Source organism: Lonchura striata, chromosome 2 (assembly GCF_050655825.1).
Source record: "Lonchura striata isolate lonStrDom1 chromosome 2, ASM5065582v1, whole genome shotgun sequence".
In the NCBI taxonomy this organism is placed as follows: Eukaryota; Metazoa; Chordata; class Aves; order Passeriformes; family Estrildidae; genus Lonchura; species Lonchura striata.
In genome coordinates, this window is record NC_140704.1 from 20,458,275 (window position 1) to 20,475,501 (window position 17,227).

General features: G+C 36.7%; 1 protein-coding gene across 1 annotated transcript in view; it reads right to left on the reverse strand.

Annotated features, from left to right (window-relative positions):
* The window catches only part of LOC110476205 (macrophage mannose receptor 1-like), a 32,097-nt gene that overhangs the window by 11,698 nt on the left and 3,172 nt on the right, over positions 1 to 17,227 (reverse strand). Inside the window, exons 3-21 of the mRNA XM_021540979.4 lie at positions 16,587 to 16,760; positions 15,515 to 15,679; positions 15,125 to 15,241; positions 14,629 to 14,772; positions 13,105 to 13,287; positions 12,729 to 12,883; positions 11,683 to 11,796; positions 10,867 to 10,982; positions 9,926 to 10,074; positions 9,297 to 9,499; positions 8,799 to 8,920; positions 7,974 to 8,061; positions 7,139 to 7,283; positions 6,646 to 6,681; positions 6,388 to 6,557; positions 5,446 to 5,513; positions 3,766 to 3,866; positions 2,407 to 2,549; positions 949 to 1,063 (exon numbers count right to left, since the gene is read on the reverse strand). Coding sequence (XP_021396654.2) covers positions 949 to 1,063; positions 2,407 to 2,549; positions 3,766 to 3,866; positions 5,446 to 5,513; positions 6,388 to 6,557; positions 6,646 to 6,681; positions 7,139 to 7,283; positions 7,974 to 8,061; positions 8,799 to 8,920; positions 9,297 to 9,499; positions 9,926 to 10,074; positions 10,867 to 10,982; positions 11,683 to 11,796; positions 12,729 to 12,883; positions 13,105 to 13,287; positions 14,629 to 14,772; positions 15,125 to 15,241; positions 15,515 to 15,679; positions 16,587 to 16,760 — 2,508 coding nt within the window. The remainder of the gene's footprint in view (positions 1 to 948; positions 1,064 to 2,406; positions 2,550 to 3,765; positions 3,867 to 5,445; positions 5,514 to 6,387; positions 6,558 to 6,645; positions 6,682 to 7,138; positions 7,284 to 7,973; positions 8,062 to 8,798; positions 8,921 to 9,296; positions 9,500 to 9,925; positions 10,075 to 10,866; positions 10,983 to 11,682; positions 11,797 to 12,728; positions 12,884 to 13,104; positions 13,288 to 14,628; positions 14,773 to 15,124; positions 15,242 to 15,514; positions 15,680 to 16,586; positions 16,761 to 17,227) is intronic.

The following is a 17,227-nucleotide window of genomic DNA, read 5'->3' on the forward strand; positions in this document are numbered from 1 at the left end:
TGTTCATCATCTGAGGAAGCAAGGAAAATGTTCTAATATATTACAGAAATTAACATGAGTACACTAAGCCTTGGTACATAGAAAATGAGTCCACTGAGTGTGGACTCCCTTTTCTTCTTTGTTAATTCTTCTTTATCCTGACTTCATAACTTAAATTCTAAACAGGCAAAACACGGACTAAACCTTACTTAGTAACCAAGTATATATGAACAAAGTATTTATGAATTTGTGGAATACCATATGTTGCTCTCCTTAGTTCTTGCCAAGACTGATTTTCCACTAAATAATCTCCTTCCTCTGCTGCAAAAAAAGAAATTTAAACCACTAGCACTGATGGAGTGAGGTAGGAGATGGTCCATGTGAATCCCTCAGGACCTGAGGCAGCGTATCTCCCCAACAAACATGGGGCCTCTTCAAACATTTGCAACATGCTGAGCAGCAAGACCAGCAGGTGCTGAGGTCCAGCAGAGCAAGGGGAACAGGGGGAAGCTTGGACTCCAGCACTGGAGCCTTCTGCTCCCTGAGGATGTGGCTCTGGCTCAGCAGCTAGGTGCCCAGTGATTTGGGTTTGGTTGTTACTCCTTTTGTGTGCCACTTTGGCATAGAATCATAGAATCATAGATTGATCAGAGATGGATGTCACCTCAAGGATGAGGTAGTTTCTTTTAAAAAAGTGTGGACATTTAATAATATGAAAAGCCTCTAACAAAAATGATTAATATTTCAGCAGTATGTCCTAAATTAACCTCCAAATTATGATTTTAATATTTAATCAAAATATTAAAAAACTAAAACCTGAGCAAGCATTTTTCCAAAGGTGTAATTTCTCATTCAGCACAAATTAGTATTAATATGGAATAAATAACTGCATTTATGGCAGAAGCTCTAACATATTTTTAAATCTTTTTATCAGTGTGTCATCATTGTCAAAACATTGGTACTTTATACCTTGCTCTTCCTTTTTTGATATAGTAGCCAGATTTCCTCCAAGATCGATGCAGTTGTTTCGTGCAGCATGCCATGTCAATGTATCATTTTCATTAAAGCCAAAGACTTTAAAACACTGAAAAAGAGAAGTGTGCCAAATCTGAATCTAGATGCTGTTTTAATTTCTGATGAAAATATCTTTTTGTAACAAACAAAATAAACTGGGTATTTCATGTAAAAGAGGAGGTTAGCTAATTTAACAGTACTTTCTAGCTTGTCTTTAGGCTTAAATGACAGAGAAGACATGTACTAGAAAATTAGAAAATTGGCCTATAATTAAAAGAATGGATATGTCAGTCTATTGACCTCAGCAGAATTTGCATTAAACCTTCTAAGCATAATTCTTAGATGTGACTGTAAGAGAAATGCTGAAGAAGACCTCAGGAAACAAAAAAGGATAAAACATATTATTGGAGCAAAATATCTCATCTTCTGTTGCCCTGTTTGTCAAACCAGATTTGGTTCTCACAGGATAATCACAGAAAGAAAATTATTCTGGCAATGTAAATAAAGCCATGAATTTATCATTTCTTAATGATAGGGAAGGGAAAAGACTTAGAAGCTCCTCTTCCAGGAGGTGAGGAAGAGAGATTTTATCTTGAGAGAGCACCATGAAATGGAAGGCACAGAATTTGTAACTTTTCCTCAGGACTGAGAAAGAGAAGGAAAAGGAAGACAATAACCAGTGTATCTCAAGAAAGGATCTCTATTGAACTGAATTATTTTTCCTCAATCAAAGGGAAGACAGAGCTAGACAAAACAACATTATTGAGAATTATCTTCATTACTAGGTGTACTCTAAGTACTAGTATTGTAGTGTACACTGTTCCTTTATGCCCTTTATAGCTTCACTGATGAAAATCTATGGATTTTTATTACATACAGTCTCTTTTCCTGAAGTTTTGTTTTTTAAGATGTGATTGTACATGATAAAGTGCAGCAAATCTTATGACTGGATTATTTAAAATCCTTAAGTTGTTTGGTTATATAAAAAAACTGACAAATTTGCTCAAGGAAAGGTGCCTTGGAGGCTTGAGAGCCATTGCATAGTAGGCAAGGGATGAGTAAGTGTCCAGGCAACATGCGAGAGCTGGATAAGCTCAGCACAGTGAATGAGAACAGACATTTTTGCCAGTGTTTCATGTTACCAAAGATAGATGAGAAACTTCCCTCATGCAGATTTGCTGTAAGATCAAGCTTTCTTATTGTATGTCTCAAGAGCTCCCTCATAACTGCTGTGGTCCCAACAGAGGCTTTAATTTTTGTTTTGGGATTTGTAATTTTAAGGTCTTTAAACACACAGAAATGTAACATAATTTGTGATAACTAAAAACCCTGCTACAATTGAAAAACTGATTCAAATATTTTTTTTCATTTTTCTCTTTTAAAAACACAATATATTGGTATTTCATACTGCACCTTATTATCAAAGAGGAGCCAGTCTTCTGTACACCCACCCTTTGGTGGTGGTGAAGTGGGAGCAACAGTTGGACGAACGGTATTGTTAAGCCTTTCACAGATGAATAACTCAACACTGCCACAGTTGATATCATTCCATGTACCTGAAAGAAAATTAGAATGAGAATAAAACAAAACAAAAAAAAATGCAAGCAAGTCTGAGATAAAAAGTGTCATTTCCTAAAGAAAATCTATTCTAGGAAGTAAAACTGGTTGCAGCACTTGCATTTTTCTCCCTCAGGAACAATAAGTTATTGTATGTCTGTTTCTTAAAAATATTCACATTTCCAGCAAAATTCAGAGTATAAATAATTTCTCTAGAAACAGAGATATTTAAATATTGCAAAACCATTGCACTGACAAAGGGGATTTTTAGATCAAATGCTTAAATCTCTGAGATCTGTAAAGTCTCTTGAATTGCTCTATCTATACAAGGCAGTCAGTCCTGGTTACCTTCCTACCTGAGCTTCTCACAGTCTTAGAGTTTTCTGGTATCTTTTCTGCTTATTGGATGATAACATTAACATCATCATCCCCACTTTACAGATCAGGAATGAATAAGAAAATGACATATGTTTAATTGGCTGCAGACATTTACAGGTAACTACCTACAGTAGAGTTTTTCACACCTAATGTTTAATGAGCTATAGTAATATTAATTCAGAGAAGTTAAGATCATGACTCATCTTATCTGAAAGAAGATTTCCAAAATAGGACATAATATTTACTCCCCAAAAGTGTCCATATCCTTGCATTCACCTCTAAGAGAGCCTAGGAAAATCACCTCAGCTATAGGTTTTGAGACTAGAAATGTTTAAAAATAGTTTACTGATCCAAAAAAAAGACTAAGTTCTTGGCTAGTGTAAACACAATTACTTCCAGTTCTCTGTATTAATGGATATTAAATATTATATTTTATTTTAATTAAAATATTGTATAGCATTGCTTAATAATAATCCAAGCCATGGCCAAAGCCTCAGTTTTTAGGAGCTGCACAAATCTAATATCCTGGGGAGGTGGACATAAAATGGACAGAGGTTAGCGGAGAAAAAATACTGACTATATCTGCCAATTGTCTGATGGTTACCTGATTTATTAATTTCAAAATTTTCTTTTAAAATTGCAGGTGTAATTCAATGTGTTAGCTAATATAATTCAATTTTTTTAAGTATAAATATAAGAGACTACAATTAATTTTCCTTTGCTTTTTGAACACTATGAAACATCAGCCTGCTCAGTATGACAACCCACCAGCCTTGCCTGCACTGTCCTCCCTGGCCTAAGGCACATCCTGCAGATCGAATTTGTTACAGCACCCACCTGTATGGGTATACATGACCACACAGTTTTCATCATTATTTGCAAAATTGGGTTCATTTGGAGCCCAGGCAACATAGTTCACTGATGTTCCATCCATCCACCTGAAAGAAGTAATTTGAGGGAATTATAATTCTAAATTGAATTAGCTAATATTTCTTTACAAAGGACATGTTTGAGTTTGTGTTTTATGTTTCCTGTATCATAGCTTACTAACATGTTTTCCTTTGTTGAAAGGAAACCAAGATCTTCCACTTAGAATTAGTGAAAAATATTTTCATATCAACTGCCTACAGTGTTGACTCAGACCAGGTCTGAAGAAATTATCTTTACTGGTGCCCCAACTTCTCTTGGTCTCTGAACACCGATAGTGGGCTGGAAATGCACCAGTCTAACACTGGACCTGGATTTCTCTGGAGCACAGAAACAGACACCTGAGCTTATTTTAGCAATTTCCTGTGTCAAAAGCAATAATATAAGAACCTGTAGGGTAAGAAAGTCTTGAACCAATACTGGGAACCACTTGGAACCATTTTGTTAAGCATAGAAAATCTTTAATATCATACACCTATTTGGTATTTTTTTTCCAATTACGCATCAATAGTTTCCTAGCTTGGTGATTTACAAATTTATTTTCAAAAAGTAGCCAAGAAAAAAGTGAAAAGGCCTCGGTGTGCTGGAAGTCAAGTGATGAATCAGATAAGACTGACAATCTTCAGGCAATAACACCTCCAGGACAATCCAATGTTTTTCCAATTTTGGAGACTGAATAAGTGTATGCGTGTTTTTGGAAGTAAATTACAGATTAGGAGTTCATCAGGATGCCTAGCTGCTTGCAAACCTCCTGAATCAAATTGGAAAAACCAGTACATAATAAACCAGAAGAAACAATATAAAGCAAATAGTGGCACCTTCATCAGAAGGGAAGGGAATGAAAGAGTTAGGGAACAAGGGAGGACTGGGAAAACAACTATCATCTCAGCAGTGAATATGATATAAAAAGCAGACTCTCCTAGAGCTGAGACTACAGAGTGGTTTATGGGCAACAAAGGTAATCTGTGACAACAGAAGAGAGACTAAAATGAAGAGGCTGAGACCCATCTGAACAAGCTTCAAATCCCAGAATCATGCACTACAAAAAGAGGCAGTGGGAGAGAATGCCATAGGATACATGTCTGCAACACATCTAAGGCTCCAGGGGATGTTTAAGATAATTTCAGGGTGGCACTTGGTTTCCAAAATAATTTGTAGAACAGTAACGACTCCATTTGACCTGAAGCTGTCCTGCCCTGAGCCCTTAGAGTACAACCATCTGGAAATCCAGACAAGGGCCCTCCAGTATTGATATTTCACCTCTAAAACCCACTTTGATGCCTCTCACTGCAGGTTTCTAGAGCTCTTTATCTTTGATCATTTCACCATTGAGTAATGCCTGCAAGTAATGTCTGGAATATACTGGAGGCCTCCAAGCAACTTTGCAGAGTAAAGAACCAAAAGAGGTAGAAATAGATAGTAGAAATATGATGGCAGAAATGCTTTCTGAGTAGCAGAATCCCATTTTTAAACTTTATGTAAGGACATAAACCTGTCTATAGGTTGTATCAGTTTAACTGTCTCCTAGAGCCAACCATGTCAAATGCGAATACATTATGAGTCTGACAAAATTAATGTGTTTTTACTTACCGGAATGTTCTGTCAAGGCTCACACTTAAGCCAATATAGAAATTATTCCCCCAGTCTTTATAGAAAATCTAAAAAAAGCCAAACAAACAAATTTTCTTAGCTATAATAAAACAGTTTTAAAATAAAATTTTAAAAAGTTGCAAAAATGCTGTTGTTTCTATTGCTCAATTTCATAGTAGATAATGTTGCTGGAATTATGTGCCCAAACTGCAAAAATACAAAGTTTCCCTCCAATTTTCAGTATATAACTAAGGGAAAGGGAAAAAAAAAAAAAACAAGCCTAACATAACAACAACAACAACAACAACAATAAAAAAGTGCTAATTATCCAAAAAAGAAATGGAGGAAAAAAGCTATGTTAAGAAGGCAAGAATGACCTCTTAAGCAGGCTTATAACAATATTTTTGAGAGTTTTAGGAAAACATAGTGAGAATTTGCTGAAAGGCTGCCAGTTAATTGTGGGGGTTTGTACTTAGCAATGCGGAGGAAAGAACGTAATAAAATTTGATTTTATTAAATTACAAAACAGTATATCATCACCAGGCCATTATTTTCCTATAAGACAATATCCTAACTTAAAACATTTCCTGCAAATATGAGATCTACTTTGACAAAGAGCTTTTATTGAATTCTGTTAAAAGAATGAGTTAGAAAAAAATCAAAATTAGTAATTGCAGCTTTCAGCTAAACAGAGCAGTCTTTGAAAGTTGCATCCTGAGAGCATTCCTGAAAGGAAGTGGAGAATTTTTCTATCTATAGCAAGTTATTAAAATAATTATTATAATAAAGCTTTTAAGTAGATAAGCCAATGAAAGGATGAAAGGTGGAACTGATTATTTTTTTAATGATGGGGAACACTTTCTAATATTTCACAAACCAGCCAAAAAAATGTGCCTCAGTTCAAAGAAAATGGTGCATTTTTCAAGCAAACATGTTTCTTACATATTTCCAAAGAAAATTTTTTTCAGTTTCACTCTCAATGACAACAAGGTCACCACCATTCTTCTTGCAAAAACCTCTGGCTCTTTCCATAGACATTGATTCTTTGCTGAAGTAGTATTCCTTGTGTTTGTATATTATCCAGTCATCTTCACCAACAACATATTCATAATCTGCAAATTAAAACATTAATTACCCATAATAGAAATTAACTTCATTACATGTTAATGAATTTTTTTTCAATGGAAGCACAAGACTTACTGAATGTAGAATTAGGCTCTGGTTTCAGTGAGGCTCCTGCAATATAAATCAATATTTGAGTATATTATGTTTCTCAGCTCTCTCTCAATTATATTTACACAGTAGTTAGCATTTTAATTGTAAATAATAATCTTAAGGGTTACTTAGTATATGCTTATTTTTGTCACAGAACTTCTCAGAGTATCTGAAAAAAGGGCTATATTCAGCAAACATCATTTTAGAGCTCATCATAAGTTAAACTTAAAGAAACTGCCCAACTTTAGGCTGTTGTGCTTCTCTTCCCCAACAAACTGCATATACTTTCCAAACATGCCTGTGTATTTCATGGATTAATTAATAGTTTTCAACTGCCTTTACTGAAATTATACGTATAAACTGTTTTATTGTGATTGATGGCACAGCTGTCTCTAACACATACAGATAGTATGATCTGGCCTGGGAAGGATGTTCTTATCTACCTCTAAAAGTCACTAAAGGGAGAAAGATATCTTACCTTTCTTAATTTGGCAAGCAAAGTCCAGCATGTGTTCACAAAATAAATCGTTCCAGTTCATATTGAGATAGCCAGTAAACACGCCACATTTTTCATTTCCATCATAATTGTTTGGTTCTCCATGTGACCATTTTTCAAAATTTACCTGTAGTGGAGACACAACTTTGTTACTATTTTCCTTTTTAAGGAAACAATTGTCTTGTATCATTCTGTTAAAAAAGAATGTACTTCATTTCATGATCCATCTTGCTCTTTAATGCCAGACCTTTTAAGAAGAAGTGCATGACGCTTGAACAAAACAATAATTCATCTGTGCGTTTATAAGCTATAAATGAGGCAGCTCTTGCCCCATTTGTTACCAGGAGAGTTGATGTTCTCCTGTGAAGCTCTAAAAAAAAAAAAAAAAAAAAGTTCTCTGATTTCTGGGTTGTTTATCTTGCTCAGATGTTCCAACCCAAGACAATCCATTGGTGCTGCCATGTGGCCTTGGGCCTGACAGATCTTATCTACTTAAGACAATGAGGGCAGCAAAGATGAGCCAGTGTAGATATACAAAATTATTTATAGCGGCAAATGAAAATGGGAATATAGAGATTAGCACAATCAGACTTGCTTAAATCAGGAGCTAGACTCCATCACCTTTCATTAGTGTAAATGCTGTATTTTATCTATAATTATGAACTATCAGAAGATTTAAGACTAATTCGTACAAAAGAATCAAGTACTAAAGACTTAAGGTTACTTGCATTTTATATAGGAGAGATGAGAGCTGTCTGCCAAGAGAGATATTTAAAAAAAAGTGTCAAAAAGCTGGAATAACAAATTATTTACTCACTGGTGAACCATCACTCCATGTAAATCCACTTTCAGAGTCCAAGGCACTTAAACCCATCCAGTAAGAAAAGTGAATATAACCTCTGTCTCTGAATGATTAAAATAGAGAGAATCAGACACAGCATGAAACAGAGAAGGGAATGTATAGCATTATATAAATGTCAGCACACTTGATACTCTAAGTATAATTTGAGACAATCATATAAAGAAATTGTTCAATTGTCACGTGGGGAAAAACAGCCTGGCAGTACATGTGCCAGGAAGCAGTAAAACACAGAACTTTATGGGAAAGATCACAAAGTCCACAAAAACTGAGTTAAATGAAAAAATATGTAAAGGTCTTTGTTCCACTAAGTAGCTTAGGCATTCATATTCAGACCTGCCTGCACTCATGGACTTGATTTAAACATCTATACAAGCATATCAATAGGTCAGTCTTTTCTTAGTCACAACTATTTTCTTAGTCACAATTACTTAGTCACAAAATATTCTTTTAGTCAAGAGTATTTTATCTACTGATCAGCTACACAGGAGGTAAAAATATCTTTATCTCATTAAATTAACTTCAGTTAAAACCAATTTTGATGATACTTCTCTCTATTTTATTTATGTTCAGGCAGTTTGTTTACTTCACTGTATGGCACCACCTTCCCAGAGATGTGTCAAGAAAACTTTTGCTCACCTCTTTTTACCCATTTTTTCTGCCACTTTTTACACCATCATTGTAAAGTAGAAATTGATCAACAGAAATCCTTTATGTCTTTCAGACAGGCATTTAACTTTTTTTTCTTCTTCTATTTAAATGATGGGCTTTGCAGGTACTTACAGTCTAGCTATCAGGTCTTGTTCTTCTTCACTGTGGATACATGCAAGATCTCCTCCAATAGCTCTGCAAAAATCTCTTGCTTCAAACCATGTTTGCATTTTTTCCCTTCCTCCCTGAAAAATCTATAGAAAGTGGGCAATTAAATACTGGATTGAATATTACAGATATTTAAAAACACAGATATGGGCTTCTATCTTTCTTCTGATTTTCTGGTCTCATTCTATTACTATTTAATTGTTCAACCATTTGCCCCGTGGTTGTCTATCAAATTTGATTATTGATTTTCCTGTCATCTCAAAGTTCCTGAAGCTCCAAACTTCAGTTCATACACATACAGCTTTTTCCAACATTTCCCAGCCATACCACTTGGGGATCGCTGGAGACATGTTACCACAGACTGTCTGTCAAATCGGCAGGGTAAAATCCACCTTCCATGCATGGACAAAATTTATTCTTATTTAAATGGCAAACATTTGCATTCAGAAATGCAACACCTACTTTGAAGCAGAAGCTGCTCTGAGAAACAGACAGCCATCCCTCTGGGCAAAACAGGGGAGGGGATGTTGTTGGAGGAGGAGGAGGGGGGGTAACTCCCTCCACCAGCTGCTTGCAGAGAAATGTGTTTGTCTCTTCACAGTCCAAAATATCCCATAACCCAGCTGAACGTCCTGTTGCCATGGCCACACAGCCTGACTCCTCTCCTGCATAAAATATAAAGTTGGTAAATCTTATGGATGACTACATCTTCTCAAAATATCTGCTGCTTATTTAAGAGTAACCTGTTCCCTCTCTGTTTGGATACCAGTAGCTCACAATAGCTCATATGAATTCCTATTAAATCATTAAAAGACTTTTTTTGATATAAGTTCATTTTACATTATGCTAGGAGTTACTTCAAAATACCCATCAAACAACAAAAACCTAATGATACCAACAGAATGTGCAGTCCTAAATGATCTTCAAGAAGGAGCTACCTCAATCCCTGATCTACCCCTTTAGCACAAATAGAAAGCAGCATTACCCTTTGTGCTGCTTTATGCCAGAGAGTTTCTAAACCACATTTTGACTTTCAAATCCTCACTTTATCATTCCCTAGAGCAGGAACTCAATGGTCCCATGGCACTTACCAGGCATTCCCACATTCCAGTGAGTGAAGGTGACAGGGTCTCCACTAGCCCACCTGAATGTCCCCTGTTCTTCCACATCTGAAAGACCAATCCAGAAGTATTTTTCTGGTTTGAATCCAATTATGGAGGTCAGAAAAGCTTGTTCATATCTGTGAAGAGTAAACACCAAACTGTTGCATCACATTTTATCAGAATTTATTAATTTCTTCACACAGTTCATGGTAGCAAATCTGGTAAGGTTAAGGTGATTTGTCAATATGTATGAAATGAAGCAAGTGTAATTATCTTACTTCTATAGTTCTAATTATCATACAAAATATTTTTTCCCTTACATTTTGCTAATGTAAATTATACCTAGAATTTAGGATGATTCTATTCACCTTTTATACTGTGCAATGAACACAAGCCAAACAATACTTAAGTTAATGTGTCTATATTTCTCATCCTGTATAAAAAAGAGCTACAGTGTTTTACTGAGTTTTATAATAAGTTCTAGATCTTTAAATCTTGTTACTGTGGGGAAAAAAAAAAATCTATTTTTATTTTAATATTCTTCCAGATGTGGCTGTTGCAAAGAAAACAAAAAAAGGTTGAAAAGCTTGAATCCAAGAGAAATAAATAGTTCCATGTTTATATATTTATTTTTAGTTCAAAGTGTTTCAAAACAATCTGTCAATCTATATTTGTGCAGGTGACCCAATTTTTTAATTCCCAGGGGCAACAGCAGTTTAAGTGTGTAGTAACAATATCCTTAATATTTGTATTGCTGACCTAAAAGTCCCTGATGTATTATGCATCAGCTCTACCCTAAATTTTCTTGGAAAAGAGTGGTGCCACAGTAGATAGACATTATAAATAACTGCTAAGTAAGAAGAAATTTCTGTTTAACACTTCCATCTTGGTTACACACATATTAGAGGACAAGAGCTATTTTTCCATACCTGTCTCTTACAGTAGCCAGGTAACCTTTGTTTTCTTCACAAACTTTTTTTGCACCTGAAAATGTTGTTGGCAACTGCACCAAGGAGTAACAGAAAAAGCCATGCTTCATCCAGCCCTGTCAGGGTAGAAGCAGAGATGTGCAGAGAGGCTGTCAGATTGCATGGCTTTGTGCACTGCCAAAAGCCACACTAGTACCACGCCCCAAGCCAAAACTGATCCCAAAGGCCATGGAAGGACCAAGAGGATAATCAAACATAGCTTTGTGACCGTAACTCCATGTGTTGTCCCTTGATACAGGACACACCAGGGATCTTTGCAAACAGTGAGCCGTGGTTATGCCTTGGGGCTGGCAGACACAGCCGCTTTGCAGCTCCCTGTGTAAAGTTTGCTCTGCCTTCTCATTCCATAAGTAGCTGTTACAAGAGTTCACAACCTTCAAAACAGTCAGATCAAGTATTCCTGATTCCTGTGGCAGGCTGATAGAACTGAGGAGGCATGCAACCCTTGGCAGTTTGTTACACCCTGAAAAGACTGCTCTGCAGAGAGGGGCTTTTATGGGTACAGCAATCAGTTCTGCAGTAAGAGAGAGCTGAGTGAAATACACTTGTAAGGGAATAAAAAAATAAGTCAATCTACATTTATGTTAAATAAAGCAAAAGTTTCCCTATCAGTCTAAGAAGTATCAATGCTTATGAAACTAACAGTTTTCTAGGCTCCAACAGGAACAGTCAAAATAATTTACTTCTGTCATAGTTATTATCATGGAAGTGAAAGTAATACACAATCACCTTTTGCTGCTTTTGTTTTACACTTACTTTCTGGCAGCCTGGGTAAGTAACTTCAGCTTCCCCTGCTTCTTCAGCCAAGGGTTTCCTTTTACAGATGTAGCCAAATTTCATTTCACAAGCACTGTCAGCCCAGGATCCATCCTACGTATCGTAAGAATAAACCACAAAGAGAAGTGAAAGTCAGAGACAATTCAGGTCCAAAAAGAATGTCCATCCTCTGAAAGAGCCCTTCTGTCACCTTATGGCTGAAACTGTTTCAGCTCTCTTCCTTGCCTTGTTTTTTTCTCCAAAATTCCCAAATACATACAGTATTTGGGAGATATATATCAATATAAATGATATACATATACATATACATATACATATACATATACATATACATATACATATACATATACATATACATATACATATACATATACATACATAAGAGGCCAATTTCTTCAGAGGTGTGAGAACATATCTATTAAAAATTCAGATGAGATTCTGATGAGAGCAGGAAAGAAATATTAGGCTTCTCTCTATTCTCACCAGCATAGCATCTATTATGTTCATAGAACCAGATCTATATGTCAAGGAAATACTGGATAAACCAAACATAAAATATGAAAATATATCTTGTGTAAGTATTTTTCCAGAGCATTACACTTTTTTTATATATATAATTATTAGAAAATAAAATAAAATCTGGATTTGTGACTCCAAAGTAGCACTAAATGCATATATTTTAGTAGTTTTAGAGAAAAAAATAGAAAGTCCATGCTCCAGAAATCTATTTGACTATGATCAGTCATGTTCCATGTGGAGGGTGAATGGTTTCAGCCAATTTCAGATAGGAATTGTCTCAGAGAAGACCAATTCTCCATGCAGTGCACTGCTTCTGGTGCATGACAGCTTCCTAGATCTAGTCTCAAGTATCCCTCCACACTAAGATCTAAGATATCCTAAATTAAACCAAGTTCATATATATTACCAGCATTCCTTTTTTTTTTTTTTTTTTTTTTGTCATGAACATTTTCACTTTAGGAGGAAAAGGCCAGAAGAAAGTATTAGAGTGAGGAAGGGATTTTTACCTGTCCCTTCATAAAGATGCAGTCTGCCTTATTCCAAGTATGGGTTGGCTGTCCGTGGTGCCATTTGGTATAAGTCACAGGTGTGCCATCACTCCATTCAAAGTACATTTGAATCCTGAAGTCATTTAGACCAATCCAGAGCTCATCATCTGGCTCTGAGAACACAAAGTTAATTGTAGGTATGAATATATCTTATAATGGAATAATTACATTTCACACCCACTTCTGACTGAAGAACTTAAAAAAAAATATATAAGACCATGGCTATAATGATTAAATGGATAATAGCAACAGCATAATCCCAGATTAAAAAACAAACAAACAAACCAAAAAAAAAAAAAAAAAACCAAAGAAAGTGATCTTCAGGAATACTCACTGTACCCGAGCTGTGACACTGTAAAACTGTACTCTTCAATATTATGAATGCTCGCCAGCTCTCCATCTTCTTTTCTGCAGGAAGACTGGGCTTCTTTCCATATTTTTGGTGTTCTATAAATTCTGTAGCAATGACCTGCATAGGGTACCCATTCCTTGGGGCATTTAAAATGCTTTGAATCACCTAAAAAAATTACGTTATTAATGAGAAGTTCTAGCCATTCTAGACATCAAAAAGAAAATTACCTGTGTTGATATGAACTTGAAATATTGGAGAACATACTGAAAGAGAAGAGGAGCCAAAGTCTGAGGGTACAAAGATTAAAAAACAAAATTTTCCCTCTTATTTGTGCTTGGAGCTCCCAAAAAACTGCTTTACAGGATTAAGCAAATACTGAGTAATTTGACATGCAAATGTGCAAGGCACAACTCCACGTTAAATGCCTCTCAGTGAGGCTCTGGGAACAGTCAAGTTCTACAGAAAAGGGCCTCTTTTCCTACTCAGGGACTCTTATCTTGGTGAATATTGTAGTTTTTTTTTTTTTTCCTCTGGAAACACTAGGTGCTCAGGAGCCCACTGGAGCTCCTACACAGTCCAAATTATATATCAGAGAGTCCAGACACAACCACATTATACCAGAAACGTTATACCAGGCATTCCAGCTGCACAGAAATGCCACACACTATTCCACGCTGATTTCTTGGTATGAATTCAGTATGGCCAGCCCACCTTTCACTGCTTGGAAAGTTCCCATGCTCTGCACCTGCAGAGCAAACCGAAGAGGGGAGGATGTGTGCCCAGAATTGGTGTGTGATCAACTGCTTTGGCTGATGCTCCTTGGGCATGGTTTGGACCTGGGCAAATTGCATTCCCCTAAGCAAGATCCAGACATGCTTTGAAGGTTAGCAGGGTCAGAAACCTTTCCAAGTGAGCTGCCTGGATACAGCCAGAAAGTACAGGATATGCATGCTCCCCTGAGCTTTATAATCTCATATACTCGTATATATTAGGGGAGGGAGGTACTGTGAAGTTAGGTGCATGCTGGGAATTCCCTGTTAAGCAACTTCAGAGCAATTTCTTCACATAGCTAAGAAGCTAGTCTGCCTCAAGTAAAAAGGGAACTAAACAGGGGAAAGGTTCCAGATGCACAGTCTGATTTTTTCCTTCCAGAATAGAACAAAAAGTGTCACAGAGAGCAGACAGCATGAACTCTGGCACACATCTTTTAGCAGGATATAGGTTTAGAGTATATATGAGAGGATATTCATCAGTATTTCATGGTCTGGATAACATGGCTAAACACCTATTTCTGCCTTTTTCAGTACCCTGGGCTCTTTTCAAATGATGAACAACATTTAAACATCATCTTTAAAATTAGCTAGAAAATTAAAGTTTTCTCAGTATTTGACCCAGGTCAACAAGTGTAAGCCTTTTGTTTTGACAATATATTGCCTTTTCATATATGACATTCTCACAGTATTTCTCACTGCCTGTACAATTAGCCTTATCTTTTGACCAGCATACCTGAGGCAATGGTGAAAGAATCCAAGGAGGTGTTTCTCTTTTGGCAGATATATCCCAGTTTCCGATCACACAGCTGGTTTTCCCATTTACCATTCCTACCTTGGAAAGTCCCACATATTTTTCCAGATTCCACAGAGGGATTTCCTTTAAAAAAAAAAAAATAAAAAAAAACACAAAACAAAACAAAACAAAACAAACAAACAAAAACCAAACCAAACCAAAACAAAACAAAATCAAACAAACAAACAAAAAAAAAAACCAACAGAATCCCTCTGTTAACAGTGAAACTTTTCACACCTTCACAGGAGGGAATGTGCAAGACCATTGCAGCTGCAAAGCCACTGGGGTATTATTCTTTAGAGTGATAAATCCCAAGAGGTGTGACATGGGAGCATCACTGTGATGGGGAGGGGAGAGGAGGAGAGAGAAGAGGAGGAAATTTTGACCCGACCCAGGTGTCCAGATGTTGATCATCATTTAAGAAAAGTTCACTTACCTGGAGCCCAGTTGAGGTATCTGAAAGGACTTCCACCAGTCCACTTCCAGCCACTGTCAAGAACATCGTAGAGACCAATCCAGAGTTTTGCATTGATGCCCAGGTCACTAGTGAGCCCTAAACATAGTCAGTTTTTTAAATGTCTCTAATTTTTAAAAATTATTCAATAAAACTGGAAATAATATTTTAAATAATGAGTGATATATTTTTTAGCATAAGTTAGATTATTTCCATTATTTTAATATAGGGTTTTGTGAGAAGGACAACTCTTATAAGAATGTCACTGAGACCTATTTTTATGATATATATAAGTATCCATGTTAAAGCCTTGGATCTGACTTACATTTTAAACAGAGCATGTTTAAAATTATTATTTTAGGGTATTTTTACCTAATAAATACATTTCTTCACGAAGGTCTGTGATGCTCAATAATTCTGCATCCTGCTGCTGGCAGCTTTTTCTTGCTTGGTGCCATGTCAAAAGTGACTCTGCATTTATCTGATACCGTGTTTCTGTCACAGGATTTGTCTTCCAAAACTTATTGTGGGTTGTGTCTATAAAAGATGATACCAGCAATTTGACAAGAGAATCATGTTTGCTAACCAGAAAATAAATCTTTGATGCAGACTAAAACTATATTACTGTGTGATTTGATAATTTTCACATACTTTTTGCCTCACATAAATATACTTTGACCACTCAGTAATAAAAGTATTTTAATCACATACGGAATTATTTATCCTTACAAACCTAAATTTTCTGCATTGACCCTGTTCCTATTTATTTATGTAACACATCTACTTCTCTCACATTTCAGTCCACATTAACCCATTCACTGATAAATTCTACCTCTACAAGTAATTCTCTCTTCACTATATAGAAGTTTTGGTCTCCACACCCATTTCTTACCTTCAGATCCTTCTTATGCTCTTCCAGACCACCCACTAAAACAGAAATTACCATTTCCACACCATCACAGGTGAAGTGGGGATGAAGGGGCAGGGAATTTGTGTATGGAAGCACTGAAGGCAGGTGAAGGTCACTGCCTTCAGTGTGTCCTGCACCCTTCCCTTCTTTAAAGCCCTCCTGTTCTCCATCCTATAATGCACCACAGCCTCCTGATAGATCTCACCTTCCTCATCCACTGCACTTCCTTTTGTCTTGAAACCCAGCCCTAGGGTTTCCTCTTTGTTTGTCCATCAGTCCCAGTCACCACCCTCAGAATACTCCCTGTAAGTACCAGCACTGGGGACACTGTAGGACAGTGGGAGTGCAGAGCAGATGCCTCATGTCCTTGTTGCACAGCTCATGTCCTTGCTGCACAGCTCACCAGTGAACTAGGCAAGCCAGAATTCAGCTCACTGTCCAATGCTACTTCCACATCCCAAGAACATCTTGACCATGACAGTGGATTAACACTTTAGCTTAACAGCTTTCCTGGGATTTTTATAAATAAATTACCTTTTTGTGGGCAGTTTCCAAACAATTGATCTTTATCAAAATCTGAAGAAGTTGCACACCAGAGAGAGTCTGTGTCATCCCTCCGAGGGATGCATTCAGCATACCATTTTCCCTGATGCTTAAAAGGGAACACACAGGGTGCACCAAAGGCATTTCCTCCCAGTGTATAGATATCTATGGAGAAAAGCAGAGATCAACACCGATCAGCTGTCAGCTGGCACCAGGTGCTCACCACAGTGGCACTCATAGCCAGGTTTCTGTGGACAAAGCTGAGTGATGCAGGGCTCAACACACCAGTACTTTGTTATCCCAAAGCTCTAAAAGGCTGTTGTGCCAATCAGGTATGACTATGTCAAAATATTCAGAACAAAGACTCTCAAATACTTAATTGCGCCTCAAACTAATTTCTGTTTAAGTTTGTCATGCCATTGTTTTCTGGACTATTTTGTCAAAGGTTCCTGTGACTCAGCTTCTCCCATGGCATACACAGTTTTGTCCTTAAATAAAGTGCCCATTCACTTCTTTTCCCCCCTGCATAGTTGAAAAAACTTGGGAAGGAGGTATCACAATATTTTTATTAGTCTTCATGAGAGGAAGCTACATCTAAAATTTGCAAGGACTCTGCTAGGAAGACTTTTCAG